This window comes from Sinocyclocheilus anshuiensis, unplaced genomic scaffold (genome assembly GCF_001515605.1).
Source record: "Sinocyclocheilus anshuiensis isolate Anshui unplaced genomic scaffold, SAMN03320099.WGS_v1.1 scaffold1038, whole genome shotgun sequence".
Classification (NCBI taxonomy): Eukaryota; Metazoa; Chordata; class Actinopteri; order Cypriniformes; family Cyprinidae; genus Sinocyclocheilus; species Sinocyclocheilus anshuiensis.
In genome coordinates this window covers 645,537-662,548 of record NW_015536540.1, presented here as the reverse complement: position 1 = coordinate 662,548, position 17,012 = coordinate 645,537, and the positions used below count along the sequence as shown (strand labels likewise).

Sequence of the window (17,012 nt, the reverse complement as noted above, 5' to 3'; positions counted from 1 at the left end):
GCAGAGGACACATTGAATCCCTTGTTTCACCATTACCTATCTTGTGAAAAAACTGCTCGTTCATATTTTTATGTTTTTTCCCCAACACTAAACAATATATTATATAAGGAAAATAGCACTACAAAATAAAATAAAATAAAAAACACAAAAAATGACCTGACATGACACGCTTAGTGAATAAGACATAAGCTACCATTACAGACAAGTATATTGTTTTCACTTTTTTCTGTTTCTGGAAACATTTATTTATTTTGTTCTTGATAGGAAAACACACTTCTAAATTGTGAAATAGAATTGTCCTGCAACACGTTCAGATGCATCACAAGGGCTTCATTGATAACTATACCTTAAACTGAAGTGTAAAGGTGTTTTTAATGAAAGATCTTTATTAGCAGTCTTATTATACTTAATGGTCTCATGTTGGCCCACTAATTAATTTTGCATGTAAAAGTAAATAAGGCAGAGAATAACATAAAACATATAATTAGCATTAATAATAACATAGCACAGGCTGGTATAAGATGGAACGTTTCATTGCTGAAAGCAGCTAAAATGACACTAGCTTTCATGGTGGTGTACTTGATTTGCATGAAAATAAATGGTTTGCATCCAATGCATAGCAGCAAAGCAGTGGGATGTCAAAGAATAATACATCTCTTTTCAAAGCCTCTGAATTGTCTCTTTATCTTTTGCTCGGGGATTTAAGTTACATACTTTCAGCTGTAGCTATATTAAGACCACAGTTTGGGAATGAAAAGTTTCTATTATATATGCAAACATGTTCCCTTTCTCATGAATAAGGCGATGTTTAACAGCAAAATCAGAGGGTAAAAACAAATAAAATAAAATACATATTTACAACATAAAATAATCATTTCATCTCAAAGCAATGCCCTTGGATCAAGTGTAAGGTTTCAGTCAGTGGACATAATTGAAAAACTAACCGTGGCCTCAGTTTAAACAATAAAATAAAAAACAAGTGCCATTATAGCATAAGATAAACTGAATCTTTTCCCACATGAATCAAGCACATTCTAAAGAGTTTATTCTGATTTTAAAAAATCAAGACACGTTTAAATTTGCAATGTTCCTTATGCAAGGAGAAATAATATGTCACCTTTACTTTAATTGATTCCAATGTCTTTTTTGTCATCAATCATCATGGAGAAGTGTTGTCCAGCACCCCTTTCTAAGCCTGTTTTTTCCATGGCTGTGATTGGTGGGCTGTTTCCAGTGCTAGCCTTGTCCGTGGCCACAGTAATGGCAGGAAGCTGGGGGACTCCTCCACTCTGAATGACGGATATTTCATTGTTCCTCATTGCTAAGCCATTAGTTATAGCTGCTGCATATCGGCTCCAGAAGTTTTGGTCCACATTCATGGCCCGCGCTGCTAAATCCTTCTGAAACGCTTCGCTGAATTTCAGGGCGTCACCGCCCAGAAGGGCAATTGGGTTTTCCACAGACAGACGTCTACCTCTACGGGCAGGAGTGTTATTCCACATATGGGTGCCCATGTGCACCTGTAGACAAACAGAAATGAAAAAGAAATCAATAACAAATATTTGTACGATATTTGCGGCATTTGTGTGTCTGTAGCTTTGAGCTGTAGACTAAATTACAAAAAATTACTCATGTTGCGACAACCACCATGTGTATTTTATTAATTTATTTATTCTTTTTTTGATTTTTTTTTGATTGACAGGATGGTGAAGAATTGACAGTAAAGGGAGAGAGAGGGGGAATGTGAGTGGGCCTTGACCAAGAACGGGCTCAAGCCCGGGTCCACACATGCACAATAGGTTTTTACATGTTGGGAACATAACACAATTCAACAATGGTAAGCATTTTATGAAAATGATAAGAATAAAAATAAATAAAATAAAAGCAAATAATATGTTTAATTTAAAAATGTAAACATAATTTAAAAGCTCATATATAGTTTAAGCTACTCACTTGTTAAATAAAATACAATAATGATCATACATACCTTGAGATTACCCTTGGTTGTGAACGCTCGACCGCAGACAGAGCAGCCGAAGGGTTTTTCGCCAGTGTGTGTGCGCTCGTGGATCTGCAAGGCACTGGCAGAAGAGAAGTTCTTCCCACATGCTCTGCAGTTGTGTTGCTTAGGGGTCCGTCTGGCAGGGGGTGGACCAGTGAGTGAGGTGACGGCCGGTATCATCACCTCAGAGCGCGAGTTGGGAAACTGCAGGCCAAATGCAGGGAAAGGCCCCTCTTTTAGAATGTATGGTCTATTGCAAGCATTCATCTCCAGTTTCACTGCAGTCGGCAAATTTTTAGTATCCTGTTCTGTAGACCTTTGAGCATTTTCTGAAAATAAAAATAAACAATTAGTATAAAATCAGCAGTGTAATAAAACAAATAAATACCATAATGCTGTGTATTAAGTGTTAAAGATGAAGTGTGTCATTTCTGGCCACAGAATGCCAAACAGAATTGCAGGTTTTTGTTCAAATTTTAATAATAATTAATCATTTATATAGATTAATATTTTTAACATTTCTTCTAGAAACCTCCAATGCATGAAAAAACAGACTAGTCCAGCTCCAAACTCACACCATTAGTTGAGTTATGTTGCGGTGTCAGGCATTGTGTAGCACCACAATGTTTATACATTTCAGGTAAACTGAATACGGCTTACTTACAGTTGTCTCTGCACATTTAGCTAGGATAGGAGATTAAAAAAAATATATGACACTTCAACTTTAAAGTAATTCAAATTATACAAAAAATACAACAGATTTTTGCTGCTTATTTAGTTTACTAAGAAAAATGTTTTGAACATTTTACCACAACGTAATTTCATTATTTTTAAATCACTTACATTTGTAAATTGGATTTTGTGTTAAGATTACATGAATCATTTTTGTTGGCATAGCTGGACAGTGGAATTTTAATTCCCTGCATGCTTAGCATATGACTGCATTAGCAGAGTACATTTTAAAAATAAATGTTATTTTACGTGTTTCTGAGTAAAAGGAAATACTACTGATGTTTAATGTTCAGTTATGTTATAGATTTAGAAGAGTTTCTGTTATTTTGTAATCTTTGTGTGGTTGCTGTTGTTCTAAAGTGTGGAGCTTGTGTTTAGGCTGTGGGCTACATGATGACTACAGTGTGTGTGTGTTGCTTTGCTCAGAAAGAATAACTGCTAACGCCAGTACTGAGACTAGGTTCATCTTACTCGTTCATCCCATACATTTCATATAATAATAATAAATGATGTTATATTTAGTATGCTACTATCTAACACAAGGACATACATTTACGTTTGTTCGAAAAAACATTACTTGTTTTAAATTTCATGTTCTAGTCTTCTAAAAACCTAAAATAACCTTTATCTAACTAAAATAAGCTTTTCTCAATATAATTAGGTTCACTGAGCAATTTTTTAGTGTACAGTGTTTTACTGGTATCATATAGCAGTTTTAGCTTACCATGTTCCTTATTAAAAAACTGCATGTTGAAAGAGTTTTCTTTCTTGAATGTAGAGGTGATAGGCTGGATTCCTGTTTGATTAACAGTCACCTCGTTGACTGTATTTGCTGCAGGACAATCTGTTGTTTCAGATTTTACTATAGATGTTGCCTCTGGGACTTTAAAGGAGAGGTTCAGAGAGACTAAGTGCTCATGTTGGCCCTCAGGTTGACTGCTGGGATAGGGTGAAATGTGAATAGAACTAGACGAATGTGGCATTAAACTAGTTTTTATGCTGTGGTTCTCCATCTCACCAGTGGTGGTAGAGCCCAGACCATGAAGATCGTTATCCATAGGTCCGCACCTGACCATCATTTTTCCATTTGATTGGCTGAGATTGACGGATGAGTCTTCTCCTACGCTTTGAGTTTCTGATACACTGGTTGGAAGCGAGGAGATAGGTGGTGGACTGTCTGAAAATGAGCTCAGGGTGTTTTCATTGTTCTCCACAACATCCCCTTCTTCTTCAAATGAAATATCATCAAGACAGTCATCATCATAAGTGCTCATGCTGTCAAAACTCTCCATATCTGTATCTCTCTCGTAGATGGTTTCTGCCAGAGGAGTGTTTGGAATCTGCCCACCCATGTGCATGCGTATGTGCTGCTGTAACACAACTGCATTCGTGAACTTTTTCTGACAGATCGGGCATGAATGTTGAATCCGAAGAGGAGGCTTTGCACGGTGGACACCAAAGTGTGTCTTTAAGTTACCCTTTGTGGTGAATGCTCGGCCACAAACCTTGCATTTAAATGGCCTCTCCCCTGTATGGATGCGGTAGTGCATCTTCAGCGCGCTCTGACAGCTTAGCACGCGGTGACAGATAACACACTGATTGGGTTCCATCATCTTCTTATCGATGTTTTCCACAAACTGTTGGAGCTTTGATGTCTCAGATGTTTGCATAGAGTCTTGGAGACCACCAAATGGGAACTTGGCCTTGAACTGATCTGAGATGAGTGGCGGAGAGGACGACTTATTATCAGCTGAAGGAGCATCAGTGGACTCAGTTACATTTACCTTAACAGGTTTTTCTGTAGACGTGGACTGCGGAAGCAGGATGTTGGGGTTGTTAGCGTTTCTAGTCATACTGTTTGATGGCAGGTGCACTTCTTCTGTGTTGAAGCTATGTGTGATCTCTCCTTCTCTGTTTGATTTAGGGGAGGTCGCAATGGTGGACATATCTGTCTCAGTGCCGGTGGGATTAGGCGACGACGGTGCAAGTTCACCTCTGGCTGGCGACGGCCTGTGTGGAGATCTTTCAGAGGGTGTGCTTGTAAATGAATCACTTAAGCTTTCAATAACTGGTACTGTGGGTGGCAACTGCAGACCCACTGAGGACGGCACTGTCGGAAGAACAGGCTTGCTATCTAACCAAGTAGGTCCTGCCTTCTCTGGAGGAAAAGACATCCCATAGGGGATCCCGGAACTGGTAGGGATATTGTCAAGATATTCTGGGACTGGGTACGGGTTCATCTGAACATGAGGGTACTTCTCCTTGTGCCTTTGGAAGTGGACTTTGAGGTTTCCCTTTGTCGAGAAACGGTTGCCACAAATGTTGCATTTGAAGGGCCTTTCGCCTGTGTGCGAGCGCAAATGGATCTGCAAGGCGCTGTCACTGCCGAACACTTTAGCGCAGAACCTACACTTGTGCTTAAAGAATGGATCCTCGGAACTGGGCTTGCTGTCAAACATTGAGACGCTGGGCAGTTTGCCCTTACGGTACTTCATCATTGCAGCAAGTGGGTCTAATGCACTGGCAGTGGCTGCAATACTGGCCAGCGGATTGGGAAATATGACTCCGTTGGGAGGGCTTTGAGGTAGTAATGGTAGGTTGGCAGAAGGGCTAAGGAGGCTACTCTGGCCAGCTGATAGTGGGCTGGGAGTGCTTATGGACTGGGTGTTGCTAACGCTAGAGTGCGATCCGCTACAGGTGGGCAAGAGCGGAGAAGCCCCGCTGTAGCTGAAGAGATGAGGGCTGGAACTTGTTACGGAAGCAGTGGCACTCTCCAGTGCTCTAGAGCTGATTTGTCCACTGCTTGGCTGGGAAGACAGCAACGGTGGCCTCGCAAGCATAGATGCTTGGGATACAGAAGCCTGCCCATTCACTGCAGAGGGCATGACCCCAGATAATGGAAGTACAGGGGGTGGAGCGATGCCCTGGAAATTGTAAGTGTTAGAGTCAGAGGGCAGGCTTTTTGAGGCAGGATTAAGGGCGGCTTGCGTAGGCTGCCTATTCATTACAGCGACCTGGCTGCGGATCTGCTCAATGAGTTGTAATTGCTGAACCTGCTGCTGCTGCAGCGCCATCAACTGCTCCAGAATCATGGGTATTGCAGCTGAGTTCAGCTTGCCTGCAGATCCCGCACAGTGAATGCTCTGGGAAAACTGAGCAACGGCCACTCGGGTGCTGTGAAGAATCTCCAGGGTCACATTGGTGCTGGGCATGTCATAGTGATTGGTTATAGGTGGTGCAGGGGAAGAGGTGGTGTTTTCATTGTCAAGTGGTAAAGGGCTGAGGTTTGATGTTTTATGCTCGGGCAAACTTATATCCATTTGTTCATTCAGGTCGATGATGTGCGTTTCCTCAGGCATCTCGTCGACTTTCTCAGCCAGCTCAGAGTTGAGCTCACTGACCTCCATTTCTGCTGAGTCACTGTGGGCACTCAAGAGGGACTCTGTCGGCGATCCTCGGGAAATGGCCTTCTCTTCATTCTCCTTTACTATTAGTACAGGGGGGTCGTCCGTGCACTTCTGCTGGTGCTCCAGCATTTCGGACCACTTGAAGAATTCAGCACAGCACCTCTCGCACACGTGCGTCTCTTCGCCTCCGCTGCGGCTCTCCGTGCCGCTGTCCTCCTCATCGCCTCCCCTCAACAGAAGCGCTGGGAGATAAAGACACAGAGAGAAAGCGTGTGAATAGAAATTTCTGAGATGATAGATTTTTCACAGCTATTCTTGGAGGAGTGAACAATATAGATAAACTAAATCAATTGTACCACTTTACCAATTACTGAAAGTCAGCCTCTTTGTGCTCATGCTCCAAAGACTCAGACGATAATTTTCTTTGCACAATCCATCAAATTATGCGACCTATCTATTGAATATACGGGAGCTTAATGAAATTCTATAGGGGATATTGATTTCCAATGTTTTTATACAATTCACAGCTGCACTGTCAGTTGAGGTCAAATTGAGTCTTTGATTGACTAATCTGCACTCTCCATTGCTATCAAACACTCTTATTTCCTGATGAATTTGAAGAACTAATTCCTCTCCACTTGACATTGTTGAGTGAAACAGTTATCTCTCACTGCTAAAGGTGTACAACCTTGACAAAATTGTTTCATCTCTAAATGTGTAAAAAGCACAGTTAACTTCAAAATATTTTAAATCATGTCATATTTGATCATACGAAAAGAAGAAACAATCTGAGTGTTTTAACTAGAAGTCAAAGCCTTTACAGTGTATTTATCTTTAAATAAATCTGTTCAGTGTCATTTTATCATTGGATCAGTAAATTATATAACGACAAGAACATTATGAAATTTACAGCATATCATTATTGAACAAGAATACACAGCTTCCAAAAATGTTAAATTCAAATCAAATTGTAATGATCATGGAAGCCAAAAAATGATTATTTGTCATAAAATAAATAAGCAGCATTTAATAAGATTTTTTGTTCTGATATGTGCATTTAGATTACATATAGAAGACCTAGGTTACATCAACTTAAACTGTTATAGGTCGTTGGCTCACTGATGAGCGCTTAAGGGGTTGGGTTTGGGTAATTTATGCACTTGTCAGAATTTTTCAGAGGAAAATATACACAAATAGATTTACACATAATAAGCTTAGTGAGATGGCAAAGTTTATGAGTCCAAACAGAAAAAAAAGTAAGCCATAACTTCCTTATATTTTCTGTCTGTTTGTATTTGTGTGCGTGCGTGTGTGTGTGTGTGTGTGTGTGTGTGTGTGATACCTGTTGGGGCTATGTTCAACATGCAAACAATCTTTCCCTTCAGAAGAAGAGCTGTTCCTATCAAACAATAAAAAAGTAATTCTTGGGCCTACAGCTACATGAAAGATCTGCCCAGAGTCATTACCCAGGCTATGGCCCATAGACTACATTCACTCAAGAGCCCTCTTGTCATTATCAGTCACTAATTCTATTTGCTTGTTAATTTATTTCCATTAGCATTGTTGTATCATTTATAATCACGTTAACGAGTGTGTGTGTGTGTGTGTGTGTGTGTGTGTGTGTCTGTCTGTGTCTGGGTGTGTGTGTGCATTTTCTTTTCTTTTTTCGTTTTGTTTCTTTTCTTCTCTTTCCTTTTTTTATTAATCTTTTTATCATATTTTATTGTAATATAAAATGCCATGGAAGATATATTCACTGTATGTTTCTTTATCACACCTTTTATCGCCTTAATGTAGCCACACTGAATATGTTTATGAATAAGAATATTGTTGGATAAAAATGTCAGAAAAAGTCACAGTGAGAAAGAGAATTGAGTGAATAGAGGATAACAGAATATCTGAAATAATTTTGTAGTCAGGTGTTGTTTTGTTTCTTCTCAGTTTTTGTGAGCCTTCCTCAGAGTAGTTACAATGTGGGTCATTTGCTCGTCTAATTCCAGTAACTGTGTGGGTGGTCTGAAAACCCTTAACACCGAAAGGTGAGAGCTAACTGAAACTGATCTAGTGAGGCAACCATTTAACTTAATGCCGTGCTGCAAATCTTAAAATGTTCACAGATTAGTTCATGTAGATATAAGCATTTACTATATAGCCTAAATAGAATTACAAAAAATTCCTTTGGCATCCCCAGTGAAAAGATGGACAAAACTGTGTTCACGAGACAGATATACAAATTCTTAAATCAAAAAAGACATTCTGTGGGGCCCTGTAGCATGAGCCACTACAAAGATTAAAAAACTTGTGAGATTCCTAGGGTGCTCAGCTGGTAACCGTGGTTTTGGTAGCTAGCTGGATCATTTCGACATGAGACAGACAAAGGTTACAACGTAAGAGTCTTAGAATAAATTTCTCAGGCCCCAAAAGAAGAAAGCTAAAATGCTATTAGACAATCGTTACTGTAGAGGCCTGATGAATGGCATTTGAAGGCGAACTGAAAGATGTACAAGGGCAAACACAAAAGTCAAAATGATTGTGTTGACGTCGACAAAATGAGAGAAAACAATCAGCTAAGTACATATTGCATACATGGATAAACCTGTGAAGTCAAATGATTATTATTATTATTTTTAATTCATTTAAAATAGAAGCATAATTTGTCATTAATTCAATTAGAAAACAATATGCCAATTAATCTTTTAACAGATAAAAATTACAGATGGTGTTAGCTCCCTAAGTTACTTTAGTTTGTTAGTATATTTTCTTAAATGTATTGAAATACACAGTGTGTTTGAGCTTTATCTTAAATTTCTGCACTTATTGGACATTAATTTTAGTACATTTCAGAATACTTGAGCAGATGTTTTATTTAAAAAAAAAAAGAAAAGAAATTTGTTCAGAGATAAAAAACAAACAAACTGTTGACTAAAGCAGTCATTTTATTTGACTAAATGTAAAAAAAAAAAAAAAAAGAATACCAAAAAAGCTAAACCACAGTTTATACTTGATGAAAACGTTCAAGATTTAAAAATGAGTAATTATTTCTACTTCAATATTGTTGCAGCAGGTTTTCATTTGAATCCTTTAATTACTCTTCTAACGGATCAGGCCTGATTATAATGAATTCATCTGATTTAAAATGATCTGAAGAACAATAAACGTATTTCACTGTCTGTTTTCAAACCATACTCTGATTCTCTTCTTTTAGGTCGATCTTTGTGTTGCAGTAAATACTTTAACGCGATTTAAATGAAGACACAACTTCGACACCAACCCAAGTGTGAGGATTTTTCATGTGGGCACGTAAGTAACTTAATTACCATGACAAAAGGAATTATTCTCACGCAAACAGACGAATGTTAAAGGTTTTGTTTGGGTCTTGCAATGGGACACTTTTGTAGGTTTTGCAGTGCTTTATTTTGGTGCTTTATCAAAAGCACGAATAGATGCACAGCTCTAATCTAGCGTTACTGATTATAGCCTAATTAATTCATTTTAAATCATGTTAGCTAAATCAAAATTTTTTTTGAAAAACAGTCTAGCCTATATGAAACACAAAGCTAAATAAATATGGCCTATAGGCCTACGTGTACAGTTCCTAATTAAGCAAATTAAATCGCTGAGAACATTGTATGCCCTTCAATTCTAAATTACTTTAATGAATTTAACAGAAATTCTTAGCAAAGAGCTAGAATAGCCTACTGAAAAGACATTAGAAATTACGGCTTCATTATTTAGAAAAAAAAAGGTGTTCGGCATTTTTGTCAAATGACACATAATGAACGTTTGACACGAAATTTCCAAAAGCTCGTATTTGTATGTTTCATGTAGCCTACTAGGAATATAAACGTACTTTACGCGTGTTTTATGATGCACTCTTAAAAATGAAGGTTCGAATAGAATTTTACAATCATCTCATAAGGAAATCTCCACATGTAACTTTTTATTTGATTCTTTAGAGAACATCTAGGCTATATACCGGTGCTTTAAAGAACATAGAAACCTAACATTAATAACTTTTTCATCTCCAAAGAACCATATAACTTGCAGTTAAAATGGCTCTCTGTTGAACGTAAGAACCATCGAAGAACCTTTATTTTTTTTAAGGGTGTAAAACTTTGTCTTGAGTTCCATCTAGTCTACTTGAACTGAACACAGCGTGGTATAAACTTACATATGCTTACTAAATCAAGTTCTTTTTACTCTAAAATTCTTTCTATGTTCAAAGTGTCCGTTCTATGCCATGCATCCTACAGCGTGTTTTCATCACCACTTGAAAAGAACCATAAAACATCGAAAAATTCTGACAAAAGAAACTTGTATCTAAATAGCCAAATAAAAGACTCGTATTTCAATTCACATACCGTTATCCGGACTTTTGTCCGACTGTGTTCCTTCTTCGTCCGATCTGAGATGCTGAGGTTTCGCTTGCTTTCTTCGGGACATGTCTCTGCGCTTCGCGTCGGCGCTCCGATCTGCAGAAACATCGGACGCAGGCAGTCCCGTACAGTCCCGGGGTCAGTGAATAAGAGATATTAGATGTTGTGACCGTTGTGCAGATTGCGCATGTCGGCGTTATAATGATAGAGGGTCATGTATTACGTTGCGCTGCATGAGGGATTGGCCGCGCGCCAGTAGACACTCTCTCTGGATATGGAAATGAGGGATGGACTGAGTAATTAGCCCGTTTCACTTCCTCACTTTCCCCCTTTTTGCTCTCTGTTCACGTAGGACCACAAACTGGACGCAAACAAGTGCGTCTACAGCTCTGGTGGCACTTCACATGGCGTAAAGTCCATTCGTAGTTTGTTAAACATCACCGTAAGTACGGAAAACCAGTCTTGTCACGCTCACACGCCTTCTTTTCAAATAAATGACAGCGTGAGTTACATTCAAGCACCTTTAAAACAGGCTCTTTCGACGTGTATTGATTCAAGTTTAAGCATAGCTTTCCATCAAAAAAGTTTTGTTTAATTTTTATATCTATGCAAGAAATGTTTGTTCTGACAGGCGAATATCTAGATACCTATTATAAAAGTAGTTGCCTCGGTAAATAGTTGGCTGTTATTTGAATGGTTCGGTTAGTCTAATTAAAGCTTAAACCCCCGGAGGAAGTCAAAATAAAATGTTGACTGTTTTTAACGGTAGATATTCTTTAAAACAATGGTTCAATAACCACAAAAGTTAGATTGCAAGTTAGTACACTAAATAGACACCAGCAAACAGACGCGTTCGCCTGAGGAGGTCACCATAGCAACAGTAGGCTGCTAGAACGCTTTCCGTTAGGATCTGTATGGGACGGTACGTCGACAAAACATAAGTACTGCCATAATTTATGGCTTTCTATACATTTACATACCACAAGTATATCACAAAAAGTGTTTTAACAGTTTTCACGTTTTAAATTATGTATTACGGGGGGAAAAAAACAACTCAGTTTCGTGAGAGGAACCTGCACAGAACGTGCGCTCGAAATCGTAGTTACATGAGAAACGTCAAGAACGCAGTCGAATGATTCGCACACTGTTTATGAGTATGCTGGCAGCAAACACCGTTCGTTCTGTTCTTCGCTCTTGCCGAAGACGCATCCTCCATAGTTCATCCAATTTAAAACTATGCGTGTTCCTGCGGAATCCAGAGTCCCAAAAGGTGCATGTCTTCGTGTAGGAGCTGAACTGAAACGGGCGTTCGCCGATTTTCTGCTGCAAACGTGCGTGTAAACCCCAGCAGAAGTCCTGGAGAGATGCAGGAGGGCTGTTCTGTGTAAGCTTATTGCATTAGGCGACCACTAGGTTATCACAGAACGATGGACCCCTGTTCAACCTGCTCTTTTTTTCTGTTTACTTTTTGCCTAACTTCACATCTGTTACAAAACCGACTTCATAAGGATAAAAAAAATAAGATATGGCACTTATTTTGTGATCTGCAGTGTGGTGCCATATAAACCTAACAGTAAACTTCAGTTATGTGTCTATTATGATAGCTGCTCTCAAGGGATCAGACGACATTCACATCTGACCAGTATCACTGGTGTATAGCGGCCAAAGGGCCCTAAATCAGCGATACATCATTTCCATTACAACACAAGTAGAACAATATATAAGCCTATTGATCGGCGTCTCTGTTACTCTTCTGGTGTAGAGAGATAAGCGCAATATAATTTCGTTTGACCTATCTGTATGGCCAAGTGATGGATTGCCAGGGTAACCGAGGGCTTTTATCACAAAACTCTCCCAATGATGTACTATTGATTGTCCTTAACTAGCTTTTCTGGCAAAAATCAAAAGTCCCTTCCTCGCCATCCTCTTCATTATCAATAAAATTACAAAGTGGTGGGAATTGTCAAAATCCACCCCCAAGGGAAGTCTTTAAAACGGCTGCTGTTATCCCGGCTTTTCTGTTATCCATGCCATGTAGGATTAGGAACAGGCTTTTCAAAATGAAACAAAATGATCAGATGAAGAAGAGCGCCTAGAAGGACAAAATATTTAAAATTCTGCATATGAAACCCTTAATGTTTGTACCTACAGGGAATTTTTGCCTGTGCGGTTGTTAATTGTGTTTTTGTTTTATTTTTCATGCTGTTTTTCTTCACATTCCCCATCTGCTTTCATAAATATGCGACAAGGCAGATTTAAATGAACTAATCATCAAAGATACCGCTTTTTCTACTCTATATCACCATCTCACCTGGTAATCACAGATTATAGCTTCACAAAAATGCGTATGATGAACATTTTCGCTTTTCATTTAAAATAATCGCCACAGTTGGTGCAGAAAAACAGTGTTTCAGTTCAAGCGTGCAATTCAAGAGTTGTTTTCCTCTGGAAAAAGAAAGAATTCTCTCCAAGTCTGTGTTTGTTGAGATTTATCATTTTCTGTCCATTAAAACAAAATCATGTTTAGAATCTTTTCATGGTCCATGCAATTTCTCTGTTCCTTTTAGTCTCGAATGCAGTTTTTTAACCAAGAACATATCCCACAGCTAAAAAACATCTTTCCCTACTCTAAACACGATGAAGAGGGTTTGACTCTGAGTATAAAGCACATCATCACAGATAGATCAACAAATGAAGTGTCAGGCCGAAACTACATGAAGAACAAACAAAGCAGAGACAGGCCAGTGAGATGGACAGATGTGAGATAGCACTGTTCTATGTGCCGAGGGCCTCTGGAAATTTCTGATTGGTTTAATTTACCACATCTAACGCGGCTGCTTCTCAAGTCCGCGACTTTTATCTAATGCTGTGAACCTCTATTGATTTCTCTTCTCTATCTTTAATGCAGGACTGGAGCAAAGAGAGCAAAAAAAGCACTTGCTAAATGGAGGACTACTTTGAGATGGCTGCTATTCTCCGGCTTATTGCCTCCTGTCGGCCATGGTTTCACATGAGGTCCGGGGTGTCAGGTCCGCTTCCACCAATAAAGGCTGTGATTGACACTAGCGGGAGAGACTTGAGCTGGGAAAAGAAACTGAATCTCAATGTATGAGGGGTGAGTGAGGGTCTATTGTGAGGCCAGTTGGACCTGATACATCTAAGGCGAAATAAACGTTTTAAGCCGTGAGATACGGGTCCCTCGGCGGTACCGTGGTACAGTCTTGTATCTGACTGTCTGAAAAAACACCGATGTACTTTTAATGTATGTACGCAAGCAAAGCAGTACGGAGATCAGTATTTGCACTGCTTTTTGCCGTGTGCCTTGATATGCAACCACATGTAGTGATTTCACCCCCGTACTTACGGTCATTTACAAACACTTCTGCAAAAGCGCTTCGCTGAATACGCACACAAAGTTTTTGCTTTGTAAACAACCTTGCAAAGAAGATGTTTCAGTTCTGTTAACCCAAGTCGTCATGACAACAGACTATTTTTATGAAAGACAGCAAATTTTAGGCACAAACAGGATATTATGTATTCTATGTTCTCGAGGGAATAACGAGCAAAAACAAGAGTAAAGCTAGTAAAAACAGTAATTAAGTGAGTGTGTGCAGTCTGAGATGGCAGAGGGAAGACTTCAGGCGCAAAGTAATTTACTTACATTTATGACCTGAAAAAGAACAGACCCTGCTATTAGCATTTATTGGCATGCTATAGAGGAAAAGCATGTAACAAATGAGTTTAATCTCCATCAGCTCGGATTCTCTGAACGCTTCACAGGAAGTATCTTCTGACATAGGATGCGTAATCTAATCCGAAGGTAAAACTAATGTTAGATGTGTAGAGTCTGGGGATTTAGAAATATGCTATTGAAATTACAGGACGTATTTTATTCAAATATAATATCTGTGCGTTGGTCGGTAGATCGGTGTTTAATAATGCAGTCTATTGGTCCTTAGGGGAACATATTAGAAAAGTGAAATGCTGCATGTGTCTTATGAAGTTAGTTATAAAGTGTCTATGCAACACATATTAAATGTATATGAGTCAGTGACAAATAAGAATGTCTGAGATGATGAAGCTGAGAAATCTAGTTTAACATACATGTGGCAAGTTAATAGAAATTTACTTCTTTTAACTGATTATTATTATGATGTAACCACCATCTTAAATGTAATTAAATAAAATATATTCACAGTATAACTTGAATACACATTAGCATCTTGCAAAAAAATAAAAAAATAAGTGAATTGTTTTACATATATGATGATATATGAAAAACAAAAATGCTTCACTGCTTATTTTTATTTAAATAATAATACAAATAATGTTAATAATTTAACATAAGTCTTTATGTCAAAGTTTTTTTAATTTTAGACTTTTTCTTTTAAAATTAAATTTGGCACTACCAAGACTTTTTTTTAAATGACATTTAAATCAGGAAATTGAAAACATATTGATAATCATAGAAGATGTCATTCGTATTAATATATTGATGTATGTGTCACTTTTTAAATATTTTCTTAGATCCAGATGAAAATTAGTGTCAATGACTCGTGTATGATTGGCAATAATACCAATAAATTTAACTATGTGGAAATTATAAATTTTAACAAAAATATGGTTATGTAAATTGCTTTTTTTTTGTGGAAGTTTGGATGTATTCTATAATGAAATAGACACTGTGTATCTGTAAGTCAGACCTCACTGACAGCTCAATAAAGGAGCATATGGGGGGACATCTAACCTTCCATGTCCAAAATTACTCTCTCAGTTGGAGGCTGGGGACAAGATAACGATTAGGAAGCTGTTTCCCTGAACATGCTGAGAGAGATGCAAAACCAGGTTAGCATGATCATCCGTCATCTAGTGGCTTTGACTTAAGCCTGTTGCCATTGAGTAGTCCTCTGAATGCATAAACTAAAGGTTAGCGCAAAGGTGCCCAGGGCCATGATTGTTGCTGTCTTGACAAAGTAAAAGAAATTAATGGCACAATCTCTTGCGTGCCACTGGCCTTAGATCACAGATGCTTGTGACATTTACAGTTAACGATTGTAAAGAGCTGTCAGAAGTAAACAGACAGTGACTAGCGGACGTGTGTGCCTGGTTTATGAGTCACCTCTTATGTGAGTCTCCCAGCATTCTGCTGTAAAACCCCAGACAAAAGTTCAGTAAACCAAGAGCAACAGAAGCAGAAAGGCAAAGTCTAACTTTAATTTAATGGCAGAATGAATAACAAAAGTCACACTGACCTGGACAGTACAGTATATCTAAAAAAAAGATCTGCCTGATTGCTGTAATGAGATCTAAACTGGTTAGTAAACAACTTATTTTTTTTTGGTTTGTATACATATGAAAATAATAATCATCTGTGATATTTTATCACTATGAGCTGAACTTCCTGTGAATTTGCTTGTTCGTAACAAACCATGGCACCTCTATGTCGCCATAAGCATCTGTGTGTACACTGAAATGAAAAGAAGAAACAAGTCTTTGCTCGATTTTTATGTGAGTGTTGACTGAAGAGTGGGCTCCATCTGTGTAAACTCTCTGAAATAGTGACTTCCTCTCCACGTCTTAAACAGACGCTTGAGGCAAACTGCAGAGAAGTCACCATACATGTCCCTGATGGAAGAAGACCTGAGATTATGGCCTATAAGATGTTCTCCCTTTGGATGCTTTTGGAATACTTTCAATGTAAGGAATGCATCTTACATATATCTCACTTTGAGATCTGAGGGTTTATGATCTCACGGCTTTGTTTAAAAGTAGATAAAAATAGCTTTAAATCAGTTGTTGTTATTGGTCACTCAGGGCACTTCCTGTTTTCCTCTGTTAAAACTATCTCTGCGCACCATTATGTATGGAAGTGGAGGCACAGCTTTCTCTGAATGTGCTGAATGAGACTATAGCTTATATAGTGGCTATATTTATAGTGGCCTCAGAAATTCTTTTTCCAAATACATATCACACATTTGGACTAATTTGGGCATGTGAACTAATTTTGTCGGAAAATGTCCATTATGTCCAGCAGAGGTGATCTAGAGACTGCAAAACAAAAGAACGAGATCATTTCAGGTCCTCTTTAGATTTGTGGTTTACAATGTGATGATAAAATGTTATTATTTAAATGCCATAATAATATAAGATTATGCAATGGCCTAAAAAGTGTTTGAACTTAAACTAGAACTAAAAATATGTTAATGCCTTTGAACTACAACAAAATATATGAAGTGCCATTTTCAACAACAACAACAAAAAAAACATTTTAAAGCAGTCAATTTTTATTTATAAAACAATAAATATACAGTATTGTTATTGATAACATAAATTTTCTAGTATAAATTGCCTAGTAGTATAATATTATTTTTATGCTGAGCTACACCTGAGGTAACTCTTTGTGAACTTGAGAGGAACTGACTTCATACATCCACTAAAAATGATCTTGAGACCAGTTATTTAAAAGTCATTGCAGAACTTGCATAGAAAAGTGAA

The 17,012-nt window shown here is 38.2% G+C and overlaps 1 protein-coding gene across 1 annotated transcript; it reads right to left on the bottom strand.

Annotated features, from left to right (window-relative positions):
- Positions 1 to 233: 233 nt before the first annotated feature.
- On the bottom strand, positions 234 to 10,930 carry LOC107696994 (sal-like protein 3). The gene is made up of 4 exons (XM_016497596.1): positions 10,503 to 10,930; positions 3,459 to 6,383; positions 1,988 to 2,331; positions 234 to 1,520 (listed from the first exon to the last, which is right to left on the bottom strand). The coding sequence occupies exons 1-4, from the start codon at positions 10,582 to 10,584 to the stop codon at positions 1,125 to 1,127; spliced, it is 3,747 nt and encodes a 1,248-aa protein (XP_016353082.1). The 5' UTR covers positions 10,585 to 10,930; the 3' UTR covers positions 234 to 1,124.
- Between the last annotated feature and the right edge of the window lie 6,082 nt (positions 10,931 to 17,012).